The sequence below is a fragment of the Haliotis rufescens genome, unplaced genomic scaffold (genome assembly GCF_023055435.1).
Source record: "Haliotis rufescens isolate VD_foot unplaced genomic scaffold, xgHalRufe1.0.p SCAF_17, whole genome shotgun sequence".
In the NCBI taxonomy this organism is placed as follows: domain Eukaryota; kingdom Metazoa; phylum Mollusca; class Gastropoda; order Lepetellida; family Haliotidae; genus Haliotis; species Haliotis rufescens.
The window spans coordinates 24,755,470-24,777,165 of record NW_025963857.1 but is presented as its reverse complement, the minus strand read 5'-3'; the positions used below and the strand labels follow the sequence as shown (position 1 = coordinate 24,777,165).

At 41.9% G+C, this 21,696-nt stretch overlaps 1 protein-coding gene across 2 annotated transcripts in view; it reads left to right on the top strand.

The window, feature by feature from the left end:
* Positions 1-20,267, top strand: part of LOC124118751 (xaa-Pro dipeptidase-like) — a 26,368-nt gene extending 6,101 nt beyond the window's left edge. Inside the window, exons 3-16 of one of the 2 annotated variants that reach the window (XM_048397780.1) lie at positions 1,198-1,325; positions 1,649-1,712; positions 4,818-4,865; positions 6,319-6,380; positions 6,944-6,988; positions 8,688-8,763; positions 10,000-10,046; positions 11,177-11,245; positions 12,153-12,230; positions 15,216-15,364; positions 16,059-16,243; positions 17,045-17,152; positions 17,973-18,056; positions 19,203-20,267. In XM_048397780.1, the coding sequence (XP_048253737.1) occupies positions 1,198-1,325; positions 1,649-1,712; positions 4,818-4,865; positions 6,319-6,380; positions 6,944-6,988; positions 8,688-8,763; positions 10,000-10,046; positions 11,177-11,245; positions 12,153-12,230; positions 15,216-15,364; positions 16,059-16,243; positions 17,045-17,152; positions 17,973-18,056; positions 19,203-19,349 (1,290 nt within the window). In that variant the 3' untranslated portion in view covers positions 19,350-20,267. Of the gene's footprint in view, positions 1-1,197; positions 1,326-1,648; positions 1,713-4,817; positions 4,866-6,318; positions 6,381-6,943; positions 6,989-8,687; positions 8,764-9,999; positions 10,047-11,062; positions 11,132-11,176; positions 11,246-12,152; positions 12,231-15,215; positions 15,365-16,058; positions 16,244-17,044; positions 17,153-17,972; positions 18,057-19,202 lie in introns of both variants that reach the window. The other variant, XM_048397781.1, reaches the window with a different exon arrangement.
* Positions 20,268-21,696: the final 1,429 nt, after the last annotated feature.

The following is a 21,696-nucleotide window of genomic DNA, read 5'->3' as shown; positions in this document are numbered from 1 at the left end:
ACACTCACACTCACACACTCTCACTAACACTCACACTCACACGCTCTCACTAACACTCACACTCTCACTAACACTCACACACTCTCACTCACACTCTCACTAAGACTCACACACTCTCACTAACACGCTCACACTTTTACACTCACCCTCACACTCTCACTTACACACACATTCACACTCACACTCTCACACACACTCACACTTTTACACTCACCCTCGCACTCTCACTAACACTCACACTCTCACTAAAACTCACACACACACACACACTCACACCAACACACACTCACACACTAACACTCACACAGACTCACACACACACTAACACTCACACACTAACACACACACACTCACACACTCACCAACACTCAAACTAACACTAACACACTCACACTTTCACACACACTCACACTCTCACTCACACACTCCCACTAACACTCACTCACACACTCCTACTAACACACTCACACGCTCACTCACACTCACTGACGCTCACACACTCCTACTAACACTCACACACTCCTACTAACACACTCACACACTCCCACTAACACACTCACTCACACGCTCCCACTAACACACTTACACACTCCCACTAACACACTCGCTCACACGCTCCAACTAACACACTCACACTCCCACTAACACACTCACTCACACGCTCCCACTAACACACTCACTCACACGCTCCCACTAACACACTCCCACTAACACGCTCCCACTAACACACTAACCCACTTACACTAACACACTCAATCACACACTCACACTCTCCCACACACTCAATCACACTGACACACTCAAACTCTCACACTCACACTCACAGACTCACACTGACACACGCTCACACTCACACATGCTCCCACTCACACACTAACACTCTCACACACACTCCCACTAACACACTCACTCACACGCTCCCACTAACACACTCACACTAACACACTCACCCACTCACTCACACACACTCACTCACACTCACACTATCACTGACACTCACACTCACACTCACATTGTCACAATCACACACTCACACACCCACTCACTCACACTCTCACTGACACACACACTCACACTCACACTCACGCTCTCATTCCCACACTCACACTCTCACTCTCACACACACACTCACACTAACACACACGCACACACACGCTCACACACACACCCACTCACAGGCTCCCACTGTGATTCCAGGAGTCGTACTTCCACTGGGCGTTTGGTGTGGAGGAACCAGACTTCTACGGGGCTGTGGAGGTGGCAACAGGGAAGACCATTCTCTTTGCTCCCAAATTGCCAGCCTCTTATGGTGTCTGGATGGGCAAGTAAGAGAACCATTTATCATTTTCAAAGTTTTTATGTCAGCCATGTGTTTCAGAGAGGTAAGCTTAACTCGAAATATTCACTAGCCCTGAGTAGTGATAACATATCGAGTCTGAAATTCCATTAGCCCTTGGGATACTGATAGCATTAGACAAGTAGTGGATTGGTGCGAAGTTGTGTCCCTGTTTCCCAGTTTCTGTAAGTAAACAGCTAGTTTTTTTGGATTTGTCCCAGCCCTATCACCCACCCCACACATATGCAGTGATCACACTGTTTTGTTTACTAAAAAATCTGTATGATATATATCTCTCTTTTTTCACAACAGATTGCTGACGTGTGAAGATTTCCGTGTGCGCTATGGTGTGGATGAAGTCCATTTTGTGCCCGATGTAAGATTATGATCATAGTCCTCAGACCTGTTAAGATTCCGGGTTATAATAGGTCTCCGGCAACCCATGCTTGCCGTAAACGTGACTATGCTTGTCATAAGAGGCGACTAATGGGATTGGGTGGTCGGGCACACTGACTTTGAAGCATGTCATTGATCCCATTGTGAGAATCGATGCTTATGATATCAATCACTGGATTGTCTGGTCCAGATTCGATTATTTTCAGATTCATTTAGCTGGAATATTGCTGAGTGCCGCGTAAAACAAAAAACAACCAATCATAGTCCTCAGTTGTTTGTTCTACAATGATATTTGATCAGGATTTACAATTTCACTCTAATATGTTTGGTTTTATATCAGATTTAGAATCATCAAATAGTGTTTAGAAATCTCTAATTCACTTGGAACACAAGTGGCATATTAGTGAAAGAAACTGAAATAGCTCCAATATACAGCCAAACCTTGCTGTCTCGAACACCGACCTTGTTATCTCGAATGCCCAGATATCTCGTAGTTTCAACACGGTCGTTGGGGTTGGGGTAACAGGATTCGACTGCTCCCTAAATCAGAATGTCATCATGTGTGTGCATCAGACCCTGATCCCTAATAGGGCTGGGATGATACACCAACTGTGAGATCCGATACGTATCACGATACCTTGCTCACGATCCAATGCGTATCACAATACCTTGCTCACGATCTGATACGTATCAAGATACCTTGCTCACAATCTGATGCGTATCACAATACCTTGCTCACGATAGGATACGTATCACAATACCTTGCTCACGATAGGATACGTATCATGATACCTTGCTCACGATGCGATACATATCACAATACCTTGCTCACGATAGGATACGTATCATGATACCTTGCTCACAATGCGATACGTATCAAGATACCTTGCTCACGATCCAATGCGTATCACAATACCTTGCTCACGATGTGATACGTATCAAGATACCTTGCTCACGATGTGATACGTATAACGATACCTTGCTCACGATAGGATACGTATCACGATACCTTGCTCACGTTGTGATACGTATCAAGATACCTTGCTCACGATCTGATGCATATCATGTTACCTTGCTCACGATCTGATGCGTATCACGATACCTTGCTCACGATCTGATACGTATCAAGATACCTTGTACACAATCTGATGCGTATCACGATGCCTTGCACACGATCTGATACTATCACAATACCTTGCTCCTGATCTGATACGTATCACAATACCTTGCGCACGATCTGATGTGTATCATGATACCTTGCACATGATCTGATACTATCACGATACCTTGCACACGATCTGATACTATCACGATACCTTGCTCATGATCTGAAACGTATCACAATACCTTGCACACAATCTGAAACTATCACGATACCTTGCTCACCATCTGATGCATATCAGGATACTTTGCTCATGATCTTATGCATATCACGGTACCTTGCTCACGATCTGATACTATCATGATACCTTGCTCACGATCTTAAACGTATCACGATACCTTGCACACGATCTGATTTGTATCATGATACCTTGCTCACGATCTGATACGTATCACGATACCTTGCACACGATCTCATGTGTATCATGATACCTTGCACACGATCTGATACTATCACGATACCTTGCTCACGATCTGAAATGTATCACGATACCTTGCACACAATCTGATACTATCACAATACCTTGCTCATGATCCGATACGTATCACGATACCTTGCGCACGATCTGATGTGTATCATGATACCTTGCTCACGATCTGATACGTATCACGATACCTTGCTCACGATCTGATGCATATCACGATACTTTGCTCATGATCTGATGCATATCACGATACCTTGCTCATGAACTGATACGTATGACGATACCTTCCTCATGATCTGATTCGTATCAGGATACATTGCTCACGATCCAACAGGTATCACAATACGTGCATGTGCTCTTATCTGTGGTGCGTAAGCCATCTTTTTCATAGACAGCATGGCCAAATACCTGGGACAGGGATGATTTACAGTTGGCAGTGTCAAGTATGGTGCTGGGATGGGTAACTCAGGTACTCAGGTCAGGTGGGTACTGAGTAGGACTCAGGTACCCACAGGACTATCCAGACCCGTGGTTAGTCACATGATTATATTATTCAATGGCAAAAAATTATCTAGAACTCTATAAGTGACAAATGTTCACTTTCCTTTCTGACTATGCACACATTACTTCTGACTTTATATGTTTGCATAAAGATAAACTTAAGTCAGCTTGTGTATGCATGACCAGATCGGTTTATACGTGTATCTAAATACATTTTGGCAGGAGTAGGGTCAAACGTTTCCCAATCAAACATTTAGGTAATAGGGGGTTGGGTACACGGGTCGTAAATTTGGACTCGTCCCAGCCCCAGCACAATGGATGAAAATATTTACCTTTTCACTACTCATTTTCACTAGTAGTTATTGTTTGATGTTTGAAGAGAAAACAATCGCGATCCACCGATGCATCCGTGTTTCATCCGACTACTACTCCCTAGTCATCTAATGGTCAGGATGAACCAATCACCACTAACATACTCAAATCATATCACGTGATTATGGTGCCCAGTTGTTTATCAAGCCGACCTGCTAAACATTAATTACTGATCTGTGTCTGTTTTGTTTTTGTCTCTCTGCCCGTGATATAACTGAAATATTGCCCAGAGCAGCATTAAACCCAACTCACTCACTCAGTGTATTCACTCAGACTCATCCAATATGTGAGTGAGTGAGTTGGGTTTAACGCCGCTTTTAACAGTATTCCAGTTATATCGCGGCGTGTCAGCTTAATGTGGGAGGAAAGCCCGAAGTGATGCAGGTCTTAGACGTTTACCAGTTCGGTGAAACCCACGAGCACGGGTATGGTGCTGACAAACCTAGAAACATAATCGGGGCGAACCGGGATTCGAAACCACAATCATAGGTTTCTGGCCTGCCAAAGGGACGCAACTCTGCACAGCGAATCGCGGCGCTTTAGACGACTGGGCCACCCGTGCCCCCTCATCCAATATGTCCCCACTGAGTTGGTGTAACATTAATCTGGCTGCATTTTATTTTCAGATTGCCAAGGTGCTGAAGGAAAAAAATCCATCTGTTATCCTAACCCTGGTAAGTGAGATACTCAGCTTCATGTGGATTAAATAGGACAAAGTTAAGCAGTTCAGCTGAACGTTTCTGTTTCTGTTTTATACTGCTCCACGTTTGATGGGGATGTTTTCATCTTCCTGTGTCATTATTCCTATCAAAAGTTGAGTAGTATATTTAGAAAAGTGTTGGTTGGTCTGAACATTGTGAATGTGTGCAGTGTTAGTTAAACCTCTCTTATTGTTAAACCAGTTGTAACCTTTTGTGTTAGTTAAACTGATATGTCACAATAAGTCCATCTTGTTGCCATGGAAACGTAAAAAAAAAATTTTTCTAAAATTTCTAAATAGCAAAAGGCACCAGTTCAGCATGTACTTGACAGACCTTCAAAGTTTCATGAAAAAAACGGTTTCTGAGTTATGCTCTGGAAACGAAATGTGACGGACAGACAGACAGACGGAGCCTGTTTCTATATCCCCCGTCAACTTTGTTGGGCGGGGGATAATTAAAAAATAGCCTCTCAGATTTATCCAGTATCAATATCAACATTTTATTATGGCAAATACACTTGACCCACTCGCCACCATAGCTGCGTTTTGAATCCTGCTTCAACATGGTGAATGATGCTATGCTTAAAATAGCTGTCCAATCAAAGTGCTTATAAATGAGAGACATTCTGTGCAAAGTTACCCATTGGAGAGAAGGAGTTTGTGAGGTCACATCGGAAGTGAAGCTTAGTAGCGAATGGGTCCAGTGTAATGAGGTGGTTTCCAGATTGATATCCAAACTGCACTTGGCAAGTAGAACTTAAAGAATGTCTAGATTTTCCCTCTTGTCACTCTTATATTAGTACAGCCAACCTACTAGAAACTGTCCCATCCAGAAACTTCTTGAATGATCAAGTCTGCCCTGTTCATGTAAACAACAAGGGGCAGATAACTCTAAATTCTCATACAAAGCATCTGAAAAGTTCCACTCACTGCGGTTCAAATCTGGCCACGACAGTGGAATAGTGGAATAGACTACCATTTGTAGGACTTTCATTTTTGTGGAAAGTGTGTAGGTAGGATCGCTGACTTTGTGTGCTGGCGATTAGGTGCCTCACTCTGGCAGAGTGGGTTCAAATCCCAGATGGGACTCAAAAGTGGATGTGAAAAATAATTTAAATTTTTTATCTGACTAACCCAACATTGATCGTTGAATACACTCAGTACCTCAAAGCTTTGTTTTCCAAACTTAATAAATAATCCCTTCATGACAGATCTGAGATGTGCGATCTGTGCATCTATGTTTATACTTTGCTAAATTTATGGGAACAGAATGCAGCCTGGTTTTGTCTGATGCAACCAGGTTTTGTCTGATGCAACCAGGTTTTGTCTGATGCAACCAGGTTTTGTCTGATGCAACCAGGTTTTCATGTCAACATGCACTTGGTGCAAGTTAAATCAAGTTAAACTGAGCTGTGTACAAATTTCAGCATGGTTTGAATACCGACAGTGGGAAGTACAGCCGTGAGGCAGCATTTGACGGAATCGGAGAGTGAGTAGTAATAACATTTACCTTATCAAGTCATAATAGGGCAGAAACATTGTCAATGTGAACTAAATTTCTCACTCAAGCAAAACCCCCTACATACATTCTAACCTATGTGGGGCGGTCGGGTAGCCTAGTGGTTAAAGCGTTCACTCGTCACGCCGAAGACCCGGGTTCGATTCCCGACATGGGTACAATGTGTGAAGCCCATTTCTGGTGTCCCCCGCCGTGATATTGCTGGAATATTGCTAAAAGCGGCGTTAAACCTCACTCACTCACTCACTCACTCACTCTAACCTATGTCTGGTGTGTCATGTCCTGATCTTGTTGGAATATTGTGAAAGGCAGCATTTAATACTTGTTCATACACTTGTACTGTTGACTGTTTGACTGTGGCTGAAAACTAAGGGGAAAATCCTCCGCTCGATATCCTTATTAACATGGATATATATATATCTTCCTGCTACGGGTTTTCGAGTCCCAAAGATATTCCTGAATACATGTCTAATAACAATCCCAATACACTAAAATTAGAATTCCTTTTGTTCACATTGTTTCCTTTTTTTCAGATTCAAAGTTGACAATAAGCTGCTTCATCCAGAGATCACGGAGTGGTAAGGAGAGAAAGACTAGCTTTCTTGTAGTTATATGTACGCTTATTTCTCTACAGTTCTCTTTTTTTAGCCATAAAGACCTGGGTCATCATGTCTCAATTGCGTGGATCGATGCTCATGACATCAATCGCGGGATTGTCAGGTCCAGGCTTGATTATTTACAGACTACTGTCATGTGGCTGGAATATTGCTGAGCGCGGCCTTAAACAACAAAAAACAAAGAAAATCATATCATTGGAATATTGCTGAGTGCGACGTTAAACAACAAACAAACAACCCTTATTTTGACATGAGTGGAAGCTGGGTCACACAGGGCCCCATATACCTTATGCTTGTCATGAATAAGAGCCCACTAAAATGAAGATTGGTAGGTCAATTGTGAGTTGTCATACCCTGACGGCAAGGGACGTTGCTCAACCACGGGTTTGCCTGGCCAAGACTATTATGTCGTTACATAGCTTTGGCCATATTTTCTTGTGGTTTGCACAATTTGCATGATTATGGTGTTATCTCCCTTTGCGTTCTACACGTCAAGCTCCTACCAGTTACACTCTTGGTCACATTGCTCACGTCAGTGTGGGAGCGGCCATTACAAGGATATTGAAATTTTCCCTCTAACCCCAAATGTTGTAACATTTATATTTTTGTTTATGTCTTCGGGAATGCCAAAGTAGTGAATTTTGAAAAGGTTCACAGTGACCAGATTTCCCAGATGAATTTAATTTTTGTTTGTTTGATCAGATTGGTTTGAGATTGCAAACGGAAAATCACCTAACTTCCCCCTTACAATACCATTCTTGTTATACCAATTACATGCTAGTTGAAATGAAATAGACATTCAAACTGACAAAACTGACAAGATTTAAGGTAGGGGAAGATTATTTGGCGTCGCACGGCAGTCACCACTTGTTTGTTAACATAGGGGGCGGTCGGGTGGCCTAGTGGTTTAAGCGTTTGCTCGTCACGCCGAAAATCCGGGTTCGATTCCCGACATGGGTGCAATGTGTGAAGCCCATTTCTGGTGTCACTCCCTGTTTCTTTGAATGTGATTAGTATCCTAGACCTTGGTTTCTTCACATTCTGGGGCTAGCAAAAAAGATTGATAATCAGAATTATCATCGATGGAAAGAAATATTAACGATTATCAATTTGAAAACTGTCATCGAAAATACCTTACATATAATATTGTGATGAAATAAAGTTTAGATTTTCCAAAACAGACTTGTTATTGTCAACAATGTTAATTGCTAAAGATGGAAAGTAACGAAAGTTACTGTTATTGTTATCTCTTAAATGTCCACAAAGTAATCCTGTGCCATCAATCACCAGTGGAGTGAAATATGTTGTTTTCTTTTGGATTTTTTTTGTATATTTACTTCAAGATACTTCTCCGATATTTATCGATAATTGATCGATATTTAATTAACGATTATCGATCTCTATGATCTGTATCGATAGCCAGCCCTCATACATTCTGTTTTGTGTATGTATGTATATATTCTATGATGTAATTGTGTGACTGAGTGGGTTTTTTTTTTTCTCAAGGGCAGAGTCCATTGTATTTCTGTCTGTGTGTTATTGAGAGTAAATCTGTTGATGGAAATAGAAGTGCATCCTGTGTTCATGTTTTAATTCATTCACCTTGAATATTTCTGATTTCCATACAACAAACACACCCAACTTGTCACTTCTGCTACAGCCGGGTGTACAAGAGTGACTACGAACTGGATGTGCTGAGATACGTCAACAGAATCTCCAGCGAGGGACACAAAGAGGTAGGCTTGTAACACGGGGCTGGGATGGGTAACTACGATACCAGTGTTCCCGCTGGCTTTTGAAACTACCAGTCCTGATGGACTGGCTACTCCAAAAATTACCAGTCCCCACTAATTATTGTCAGTCCCATCTTTCAACAATTAAAAAAATGTATGTAAGTTACCTCGTTTTCATTATTTCCACGTCAGGTTCAGTGCAATGACTTCATGTCTGAACACATGCTGAAGTAACTTAGTTAGATCTGCACGTCATTCACCCAAAGTTTAGTCAAAATTTTCTACCTTGTTTTGAATATTTCGAGACTAAATCACAACAAATATATATTTAACCTTGAAGCAAAGCAAAATGTTTTTCCTTGCATTAAAAAGGGGAAACCCTGATGGTAACAGACAAGCTGACTTTGTAAAAAAATATACTTATATGAATATTGCCAATGTTTTGTTCAACAAGAAAGAATTATTAGGTACTTTATTTGCCGATCCGCAGGGACTGGCAGTCACATGAGATACCGGTCCAAGCCTTATTTTACCGGTAATTACCGGGATACAGGAACACTGGGTATGTGGGTCAGGGGGGTTCTAAATAGGACCACGCTACCCACAGGACTACCTTGACCTGTGGCTAGTCACGTGATATATTGTTTAATGACAACTATTCCCTTGAACTCCACGATAACACTACAAGCACTAATGTTCACATTTCTTTCTGACTATGCTCGCAATACTTCTGACTTTTGTGTGTTTGAAAAAAGATAAAGTCAACTTTGGTGTAGGCATGACAGTACGGAGTCTGCTCTTTACTTGTCTCTAAATACCTTTTGCCAGCGCTCCGTGAAAACAATTCCCAAAAAAACATTTTGTCTGTAACTCTTGACACCTACTGCGGGTGGGGTTGTGAAAAGGGGTTGGGTACCCGGGTAGTAAATTTGGGCTTGTCCAAGTCCTATTCTTCAACACGCATCACTTCGGGCTTTCCTCTCACATTAAGTTGACACGTCGGGATATAACTGGAATACTGTTAAAAGTGGCGTTAAACCCAACTCACTCACTCACTCACTCTCACCATGGTGCAGACCTCATCATATAAAACTACGTAAGTTTTCGTCCTAAATGAAGCTGCCCTGCCATGATGTAACTAAACACACTGTGGCATTACACCCCACTTACTCCTCTAGAAAAGGGGCACAGCAGAAAATTTCATGAAGATAATTCGCATCGTGTTGTTCTGTGTTTCAGATCATGAAAGGCATGAGGCCTGGACTCTATGAGTATCAGGCAGAAAGGTGAGATCAACATCAATATGAAGATTTGTAATTATTTCGTTTATTGAAATAATCAAATGGGAAATAAAATTTTAAAGAGTTATTCATGTTATTTGAGTAAGAAAAGAAACCCCAAATTAGGTCAATATTACAAGCAATGTAGTCCTCTCACTTGTCATTACCGAAGCATGCTTTTCATTCTTTCTTTATCTCACTTCCATCTTCCCGAGGCAAGGGAGTGAACTGACTATAAAAGTCCAGTTTCCACCCTTGCCTAACTAGGCTGGTATTATGGTGTTACATTTTGACTGGAATAACGAGTCTATGTATAGTCCAATCAAATTTGCGCAACATAATCGAAATCCGGTTCGTAAACTGTCACACAGATTACGGTCAATTGCAGGATTTGCAAAGCATGTGCACCGACGACTCGTTGTCAACAGATATTTTCCAAATCTTTTCATGTTTTTAATGAAAGTGCTCGCGTGATTTGATGCACTTCATGATGTAAGACCCGTTTTATCACAATATAGATCTTGATTATTGAAATAACCACTGGTAGCTCTACGATCGAGCCCAGGAATTCCCACCTTCTTCGGCAAGGGTGGAAACTTTTCAAGTCATTTAACTCTCTTGCCTAGGGATGATGTCTCACCTCAGGCCAAAGTTCTTTTAAAAAATTACTGAAAATCATTTTTTTTATATTTCATATGTTGACTTTTGAACCACACTTTTGAAAAATATTTCTGTAAATACAAAACATCAACCCTTGAGAACAACTCGCCTTGATTGTCCACCGAAACCATGTGAGATTAATGTCTGAAAACATTCTGGTCCATGGTTCTGTCCATCTTCTTTCTCGTTCGTATTTCCACAATTGGCCACATAATTCCACCAAATTTTTATCTTTCACTCATCATTCAAAACATCAATCAGTCATATCATAAATCCCTCAAAATATCAATCTCCCAACATTTCAGTCCCTTAAAGTATTGATATTGACCCTTCCGCATGTGAAAGTCTTGGGTATTTTTCAGCCTGTTCCATAACTATCTTTCCTTCAACGGTGGACTGAGGAATTTGGCGTATACCTGTGTCTGTGGAAGGTTAGTGTGAGATCTCGCTGTCACACTGATTTAAATTTGTTTCAGCGTATTCTGTCACTATGTTTACATCAATGGCGGACTGAGGAACATGTCCTATACCTGTATCTGTGGAAGGTTGGTTGACATCAGTTTCTTTGTTGAAATAGGTAGAAGCCAGATACACCAGCATGTGTGCACTGTGTGAATCATGGTAGGATGCTGACTGACCTTAAAGATTCGGGTTAGAATTGGTCTTCAGCAATCCATGCTTGTCGTAAGTGGTGACTAACGGGATCGAGTGGTTAGACTCGCTGACTTGGTTGATGCATGTCAATGTATCCAAACTGCTTGGATCAGTGCTCATGATATCAATCACTGGATTGTCTGGTCCAGACTCTATTATTTAAAGACCGCTGTCATATAGCTGGAATGTTGCTGAGTGCAGCGTTAAACAACAAACCAACAAACAAATGGTTGTTAACTATGTATAGGTTCACAGCAAAGTACTTTGTTATGCTACAAAATATAGCACTAAATCTGAGGATCAAATTGTGATGGTTTGTTTCTGGGACTATGTGTTAGATATTTTCTCCAGGAACATGTGATTTTTGTGAGAGAAGACAGACGACAGAATGATACCAGGTGGTGGCGGTGGTGTGGTTGATGCATGTCATTGTATCCAAAATGTATAGATGCTCATAATGTCATAATGTCAATCATTGGATTGTCTGGTCCAGACTTGATTATTTACAGACCGTCATCATATAGCTGCAATATTGCTGAATGCAAAACAACAACAAACACAACATGAACAATGTTTTTATTATTGGCAGAATTATTTGACACTTATCTTGAAGATTTTAATATTAGATAAGGGCCATTTAGAAGGCAAATAAACAATTTTTCATTGTGTGTTGTTTTAGTTGTAAAAGGTATTTGTTGTGAAATTTAGACACCAACACATCAGCTACTCTACTGATAAACAACTAGAAACCTTATATTTTATGTTTGGTGGTGATTATTGATGATTTTGTTTTGCCAGTGGTGACAATGGATCGGTTCTCCATTACGGCCATGCTGGAGCCCCAAACAGCAAACTGATCAGCGATGGCGACATGTGGTGAGTCTACAGCAGACCTTGTGCTTGCTGGAGCTCTCTAGCAGGTTCAACCCGTGAAGATTCTGGGGGAGAATAGGTCTTCAGCAACGCATGAACATTGTCTAGCAGGTCATTGTCTCAGATGAACATTATCTTAGATCAACTTGCGTAGCAGGTCATTGTCAGGGATGAACATTGTCTGGCAGGTCATTGTCAGGGATGAACATTGTCTAGCAGGTCATTGTCAGGGATGAACATTGTCGGGGATGAACTGTCCAGCAGGTCATTGTCTCAGATGAACATTATCTTAGATCAACTTGCGTAGCAGGTCATTGTCAGGGATGAACATTGTCTGGCAGGTCATTGTCAGGGATGAACATTGTCTGGCTGGTCATTGTCAGGGATGAACATTGTCTGGCTGGTCATTGTCAGGGATGAACATTGTCTGGCAGGTCATTGTCAGGGATGAACATTGTCTGGCTGGTCATTGTCATGTATGAACATTGTCTAGCAGGTCATTGTCCAGGATGAACATTGTCGGGGATGAACTGTCCAGCAGGTCATTGTCTCAGATGAACATTATCTTAGATCAACTTGCGTAGCAGGTCATTGTCAGGGATGAACATTGTCTGGCAGGTCGTTGTCAGGGATGAACATTGTCTGGCTGGTCATTGTCAAGGATGAACATTATCTGGCTGGTCATTGTCAAGGATGAACATTATCTGGCAGGTCATTGTCAGGGATGAACATTGTCTGGCAGGTCGTTGTCAGGGATGAACATTGTCTGGCAGGTCGTTGTCAAGGATGAACATTATCTGGCTGGTCATTGTCAAGGATGAACATAATCTGGCAGGTCATTGTCAGGGATGAACATTATCTGGCTGGTCATTGTCAAGGATGAACATTATCTGGCTGGTCATTGTCAAGGATGAACATAATCTGGCAGGTCATTGTCAGGGATGAACATTATCTGGCTGGTCATTGTCAAGGATGAACATTATCTGGCAGGTCATTGTCAGGGATGAACATTGTCTGGCTGGTCATTGTCAAGGATGAACATTATCTGGCTGGTCATTGTCAAGGATGAACATAATCTGGCTGGTCATTGTCAGGGATGAACATTGTCTGGCTGGTCATTGTCAAGGATGAACATAATCTGGCAGGTCATTGTCAGGGATGAACATTATCTGGCTGGTCATTGTCAAGGATGAACATTATCTGGCAGGTCGTTGTCAGGGATGAACATTGTCTGGCTGGTCATTGTCAAGGATGAACATTATCTGGCTGGTCATTGTCAGGGATGAACATTGTCTGGCTGGTCATTGTCAAGGATGAACATTATCTGGCTGGTCATTGTCAAGGATGAACATAATCTGGCAGGTCATTGTCAGGGATGAACATTATCTGGCTGGTCATTGTCAAGGATGAACATTATCTGGCAGGTCGTTGTCAGGGATGAACATTGTCTGGCTGGTCATTGTCAAGGATGAACATAATCTGGCAGGTCATTGTCAAGGATGAACATTATCTGGCAGGTCATTGTCAGGGATGAACATTGTCTGGCTGGTCATTGTCAAGGATGAACATTATCTGGCTGGTCATTGTCAAGGATGAACATAATCTGGCAGGTCATTGTCAGGGATGAACATTGTCTGGCAGGTCGTTGTCAGGGATGAACATTGTCTGGCAGGTCATTGTTAGGGATTAAGATTGTCTGGCTGGTCGTTGTCAGGGATGAACATTGTCTGGCAGGTCGTTGTCAGGGATGAACATTGTCTGAAGTCGTTGTCAGGGATGAACATAATCTGGCAGGTCATTGTCAGGGATGAACATTGTCTGGCAGGTCGTTGTCAGGGATGAACATTGTCTGGCAGGTCATTGTTAGGGATTAAGATTGTCTGGCTGGTCGTTGTCAGGGATGAACATTGTCTGGCAGGTCGTTGTCAGGGATGAACATTGTCTGAAGTCGTTGTCAGGGATGAACATAATCTGGCAGGTCATTGTCAGGGATGAACATTGTCTGGCAGGTCGTTGTCAGGGATGAACATTGTCTGGCTGGTCATTGTCAAGGATGAACATTATCTGGCTGGTCATTGTCAGGGATGAACATTGTCTGGCTGGTCATTGTCAAGGATGAACATTATCTGGCTGGTCATTGTCAAGGATGAACATAATCTGGCAGGTCATTGTCAGGGATGAACATTATCTGGCTGGTCATTGTCAAGGATGAACATTATCTGGCAGGTCATTGTCAGGGATGAACATTGTCTGGCTGGTCATTGTCAAGGATGAACATTATCTGGCTGGTCATTGTCAAGGATGAACATAATCTGGCAGGTCATTGTCAGGGATGAACATTGTCTGGCTGGTCATTGTCAGGGATGAACATTGTCTGGCTGGTCATTGTCAGGGATGAACATTGTCTGGTTGGTCGTTGTCAGGGATGAACATTGTCTGGCAGGTCGTTGTCAGGGATGAACATTGTCTGGCAGGTCATTGTTAGGGATTAAGATTGTCTGGCTGGTCGTTGTCAGGGATGAACATTGTCTGGCAGGTCGTTGTCAGGGATGAACATTGTCTGAAGTCGTTGTCAGGGATGAACATAATCTGGCAGGTCATCGTCAGGGATGAACATTGTCTGGCAGGTCGTTGTCAGGGATGAACATTATCTGGCTGGTCATTGTCAAGGATGAACATTATCTGGCTGGTCATTGTCAGGGATGAACATCGTCTGGCTGGTCGTTGTCAGGGATGGGATGAACATTATCTGGCTGGTCATTGTCAGGGATGAACATTGTCTGGCAGGTCGTTGTCAGGGATGAACATAATCTGGTGGGTCATTGTCAAGGATGAACATTATCTGGCTGGTCATTGTCAGGGATGAACATTATCTGGCAGGTCATTGTCAAGGATGAACATTATCTGGCAGGTCATTGTCAGGGATGACAGGAGAGATGTAGTTTTAGTTGTAAATGTAGATGTAGATGTAGATGCCTTGTGTTGCAGCTTGTTTGACATGGGAGGGGAGTACTACTGCTACACGTCCGACATCACCTGCTCCTTCCCTGCTAACGGCAAGTTCACCCCCCAGCAGGCTGGCGTGTACAACGCTGTGTACAAGGCAAGTCGGGCCGTCCTTGACGCCATCAAACCAGGTACAGTTGGCCACTCAGGCATTTGTAGAGTAATCACATGGCACAGAAAAACAAGGGATGAGGTTAAAGGAAGCCATCTATTCATACATAACGGATGGTTGGTTGGTTGGTTTGTTGTTTTACGACCCTTTTTAGCAATATTCCAGCTATATGATGGCGGTCTGTAAATAATCAAGTCTGGACCAGACAATCAAGTGATAAATGTCATGAGCATCGACCACGCCATTGGGATTGATGACATGCATCAACCAAGTCAGCGAGCCTGACCACCCGATCCTGTTAGTCGCCTTTTACGACAGGCATAGTCACCTTTTATGGCAAGCTTGGGTTGATCTAACGTGACATGTGACCTGAACAAGTCGCTTCAGAATTCCTTTTCTGCATATTCCTGGTTTTGGGATTAAGCAGCCCTAGCAGGCCAATATTCAGCCCCAAGTCTGCAGCAATGTCAGCAAAAATTCCAAAATTGGCATAAGAGGTTGCCAATTCAAGTCACCATGTCATGTTGGACCCAAATTGGAATTTTCCCAATTCATGTAATAACTAATAACAAATTATATGGCTGATATCAGTGATAACAAGACGAACTGGGGATATTTGTTTAGTCGATTACAAGTTCTTAATTTCAGTGCTAAATGGACGGCCTATATAATTTCGACCTAAGACAAAGTACTACATCCATGACTTCCTGCAGGTGTAAACTACGTGGACATGCACAAGTTGGCGGAGAGGGCGATGTTGGCGGTGCTGAAGGAGCTGGGGTTGGTGCAGGGTGAGGTGGAGGACATGATGGCTGTTAGGCTTGGTGCCGTCTTCATGCCACACGGCCTCGGCCACTTCATGGGCATCGACACCCACGACGTGGGAGGATATCCACAGGTATTGCATACACATACAACATAGGAGTGAGTGAGTATGGTTTTACGCCGCTTTTAGCAATATTCCAGCAATATCATGGTGGGTACACCAGAAATGGGCTTCACACATTGTACCCATGTCGGGAATCGAACCCGGGTCATCAGCATGACAAGCTAACGCTTTAACCACTAGGCTTACCAACCCCCCAGGAAAACATTGTGTAGTATACCACTAATATACACTTGAAAATGAACTGGCATGTAAATTATTGATCTAATATGGAGGCACTTAAAAACAGACTGGTCCAAACATTGGTCAGGGGTCGCTTACTGGAGAAGGGAGCATAAAACAGCGAATACGGTACTAGAACAAAATGAGCTGGAAGATACCCACAGGTATTGCATACACATGCAACGTAGGAAGATACCCACAGTTACTGGTTAGGTTGGAAATACGCTTGACTGTATAGCTTTAAAGAATTTGGAAAATGTTTTATGGCTCAGAATACACCAATATGGCTTGAAACACTTTGAATTTGCAAAGTATTTATTTAAGCTTAGACCAAAATTCAAAGGCACATTTAACATTTTCTATTTTTATTTTTATTTCTATTATATATTATCAAATTGTAGCAATATCAAGGTCTTTCTGTTGTTTCTGTCTGATCATGGCTGGTGAAGCTTCTTTCCTTCCTGGTTCAGGGTTCACGGTTATAGAAATGTTCCCATGTCAAGATACTGAGGCCTTTGTTACAGGCCAGCTTGTGTTGTGGCCGGGTAACCGAGTCCTTGCTGATGCACTAACAATGACTCTTGTCTTCAGGGAACAAAGAGAATTGATGAGCCCGGGCTGCGATCGCTCCGGACAGTCCGTAACCTGGAACACAGGATGGTGCTGACGGTGGAGCCAGGGTGCTACTTCATAGATCAGGTGGGTCTGTCAGAAGACGTGACATGCCATGTACTGGGGTCCTCAACAGGAGGCCATGGTGTACCATGTACTAGGGTCATAGATCATCAACAGGAGGCTATGGTGTACCATGTACTAGGGTCATAGTCATCAACAGGAGGCTATGGTGTACCATGTACTAGGGTCATAGATCATCAACAGGAGGCTATGGTGTACCATGTACTAGGGTCATAGTCATCAACAGGAGGCTATGGTGTACCATGTACTAGGGCCATAGATCATCAACAGGAGGCTATGGTGTACCATGTACTAGGGTCATAGTCATCAACAGGAGGCTATGGTGTACCATGTACTAGGGTCATAGATCATCAACAGGAGGCTATGGTGTACCATGTACTAGGGTCATAGTCATCAACAGGAGGCTATGGTGTACCATGTACTAGGGCCATAGATCATCAACAGGAGGCTATGGTGTACCATATACTAGGGTCATAGATCATCAACAGGAGGCTATGGTGTACCATGTACTAGGATCATAGATCATCAACAGGAGGCTATGGTGTACCATATACTAGGATCATAGATCATCAACAGGAGGCTATGGTGTACCATGTACTAGGGTCATAGATCATCAACAGGAGGCTATGGTGTACCATGTACTAGGATCATAGATCATCAACAGGAGGCTATGGTATACAAGACAGCAACCGGCCAATCAGATAGCTTGATTCTTTGTAGGGCAGGAATACACTTACATCATGCAGATGGCCATGTTGACATATTTCTAATGTTGTAGGGTGGTCATTCATCCGACTTTGATCTTTCCAAACGTATTTCACAGGTGCTGGATGAAGCTCTTGCCAACCCCAAACAGGCCAAGTTCCTAAACAGAGACCAGATTGACAGACACAGAGGTTTTGGAGGGGTAGGTCAATGTTCTTGCATTGTTAGATTGGAATCACACATGCATTTGTGCAGAAGTATTCTACCTCAAATTTGGGAAGTTCCTGATTCTCGCTGATCAATCAGAGGTTCACAATATTTATCTCTGATAGAAACAGACATGTATGAGAAAATATTACTTCCCGAATCAAGTTCAGCTGGAACTTTCAAAGGTAGTTTTAGTTTGTTATCATGATTTATCATCCCAAACTGGCTCCCACAGGAGATATCAAGGGTGAGATCAAGCGATATCTACAGTGTAGATATCGCTGCAATAAAATTGCTTCACAATGCTTTGCAGACCATTGTGACGTCATTGCTTACCATGACGTCACAATCAAATGACATCACTAATGGCTCTGCTACTGAAGCTGTTAGCAGTACTTTTTACACTTAAGACACTGCTTATTATTGTCTACAAACTGAAAAAGTTGGAAGAATGATGTTGGATGATAAATAAAACCTCACTCGTTGATAAAAGTGGAAAAAACCCTCGGCAAGCCTCGGAGTTTTGCCACTTTTATCAACTTGTGTTGATATATTTAATATCAAAAGACACTCGGGTGAGATTCTCTATATTTTGAGACCACGCTCTTCAAGTTTTCAGTATTCCATGCTTGTTGCAAGAGTCAAACGAGTAGAAGTGGGACGATACACTGATGCATCAGTGGATCACAATTTTTAACTTTTTACCTGATAGTATCGATCACAGTCGCACACTGAGTAGAAAATATTGATTCTTACCGCAAATGTTTACTTAATTAACTCTTACACCAAACACTAGTAGTTAAAAGGTAAATATTTTTATCCATTGCTCAATACTTGAAAATGCCAACTGTCAATCGTCAGTGTGCATGTTATTTGGCCATCTTGTCTATGAAAAGTATGGCTTACATGCCACAGTACATGCAAGTATCGTGATACGTATTGGATCATGAACAAGGTGTCATGATACGTGACAGATTGCCCAGTTGGTGTATAGTCCCAGCCCAACAAATAAGGCTGTCACAATGTGTGTCTTGACTGATGGTGTTGGTCCTCCTACCCCATGGCTATCGACCATCCTTCAACTGGTGATGAGGAAAGCTTGATCTTGATCTCACAATCCATCACTCGTGTGGTGTTTCAGGTGCGAATCGAAGATGACGTTCTGGTCACAGAGGATGGTGTGGAAATTCTAACCTGCGTACCTAGAACAGTGGAGGAAATTGAGGCCTTGATGGAGCAAGGGAGACAACTCCCTCGACAGCCCCTGCCCCAGGAAACAAAGAAATAAGAAACACGATTTTTTGCCATTCCGCCTTAAAAAAACCAATGTGATACCAATATGAAACAATTATATTCAAATTCTGCTCATGATTTATATCTAGCTGTGATCTTCATTTAATAAAAAGCACTTATCATGTTTACGGCACATCTACAATACTAGTGTTTTGTTGTCATGGAAATATGGAAGTGGTAAGCTTGGTAAATTTCCACCAATTTGGAAAAATCAACTTCTGAATCTAAAATGTCCTGCTTATACTGTGAGACCCGAGACATACAGACATCTCCAAACTACAAGATGTTTTGAGAGTGATTTAGGTTACAAGTACTCAAAACTGTAAATCAACTAGAAACTAGAATGTTTCACTGCCTATTGTCTTTGAAATACAGAGAAACTGCCGAAACTTGTTGGAAATGTTAAAGAACCAAACAATTTTGAACGAACTATTTCAGAGGTATTTAAAATTGCATTCAATTCAATAATTCATTAATTAATAAATTAATAAGCATCTTCCCCTTTCTGTTATCAATGGAACAAGTTATCTTAACCAATCTCCACATCACTATATTTACATGAAATTGGAACTTTTTATTCAAATTTTGGAATTTTTACTGACAATTACTGCAGACTTGTGGCCAAATATCGGCTTCTGAGTAGGTCTAGATAAAGCCATTTAATTTATTGATTTATGATTGGGACCAAGATGATAATAAATATCCTTTTAAAATTGCAATGCAAACAAGAGCTCCAGGAAGATGTATTGAGACATTTCAATCCAGAAATGTTGCAATATTTCCTTCATGTTTTAGCTATGAAGATGGCAGTATATAGATCACATTATCAAGATGAAAATATCTACCCAAGGCCAAGCATGCTAAGACAAACTGTCTCATTTTCACTGCAATAAAATTGTTAAGTTGCAAGATCTACTTTGTTTTGTTGATTGTGACAGGATAAAATTGAATGTGTTACTTATCTGAATGAACAAAATGCTACAGCAATTTTAGTTTTGTTTCCATGGACACAAGTCAAGGACTTAAAGCAAGGTTTTGACCATTTGAAGAACTCATCTTAATACCATTGAATGTTTCTCCTCTGAACATTGCATGGAGTCAGTAGCTACATTCGTAAGAGGCGACTAACAGGATTGGATGGTCAGGCTTGCCGACTTCATTGATGCATGTCATGTTATCCCAATTGTATATAGATTTCACTCAAATGTATTTTGTGCAATTCATGTGATAACACAACAAACGCTAATAGATCCTATTATTAATCAAGATTTCAGCCCAGTGTAGGATTTTGTACATTATTGGAGAAAAGAAAGAAACACAAGATTTAGTCTGTCAATCTGTTTCAATAACAGGGTATATTTGATAGTGTAACTTTATAGGATTAAATACAGAATCTCACCCAGGTGTCATCATATCAACAAGGGCGAATCCAGCCTTTTTGAAAGGGAGGGGTCCAAAATATCAAAATCCTCAGATAATTTACTGCCTACAACATTCATTTGGTCTTCAAAAGGGCAGGGGACAGGGGGAAAAGCACCCCTTCTGGATCTGCCAATGATTGGTAAAAGTCTAAGATTCCAAGGTTTGCTGAGTTCAACTCTTATCGACAAGAGTTGATACATTTAATGTTAAAAGACCCTCAGTGAGATTCTAATCATCATCCAAAATCATTCTTCCAACTTTTTCAGTTTTGAAATCAATAATAAGCAGTGTGTAAAAAGTAAAGCTAACCAGAGTGAGTGAGTTGTGTTTCACGCTGCTTTTAACAGTATTCCAGTTATATCACGGCGTGTCAGCTTAATGTGGGAGGAAAGCCCAAAGTAATGCAGGTCTAAGACGTTTACCACTTCGTTGAAACCCACGAGCACGGGTATGGTGCTGACAAACCCAGAAACATAATCGGGGCGAACCGGATTCGAACACACAATCATAGGTTTCTGGCGTGCCCAAGGGACGCAACTCTGCACAGCGAATCGCTGCAACCTTTTACGACTGGGTCACCCATGCCCCCAAAGCTAACCAGAGATTAGATTGGAGATATCACCCGTGGAGGCCAGTCTTAGATGACAAACATTACTACACGAATGGCTGTCCAATACCATTTATCTTACGATTTGTTTCCAAATGTATCTAACTAGCGGAATTGACTTTGATACAGTTGGAAATGCTTTCCAAGCTAAATGGTACATGAGCGGCAGGGGTGTATTAACTGATTCTCACACACCCTAAAATCATCTGGGATCGGGTGGTCAGGTTCACCGACTTGGTTGATGCATGTCATCATATCCCATATATTGCGTGGATCGACGCTCATGATGTCAATCACTGGATTGTCTGGTCAG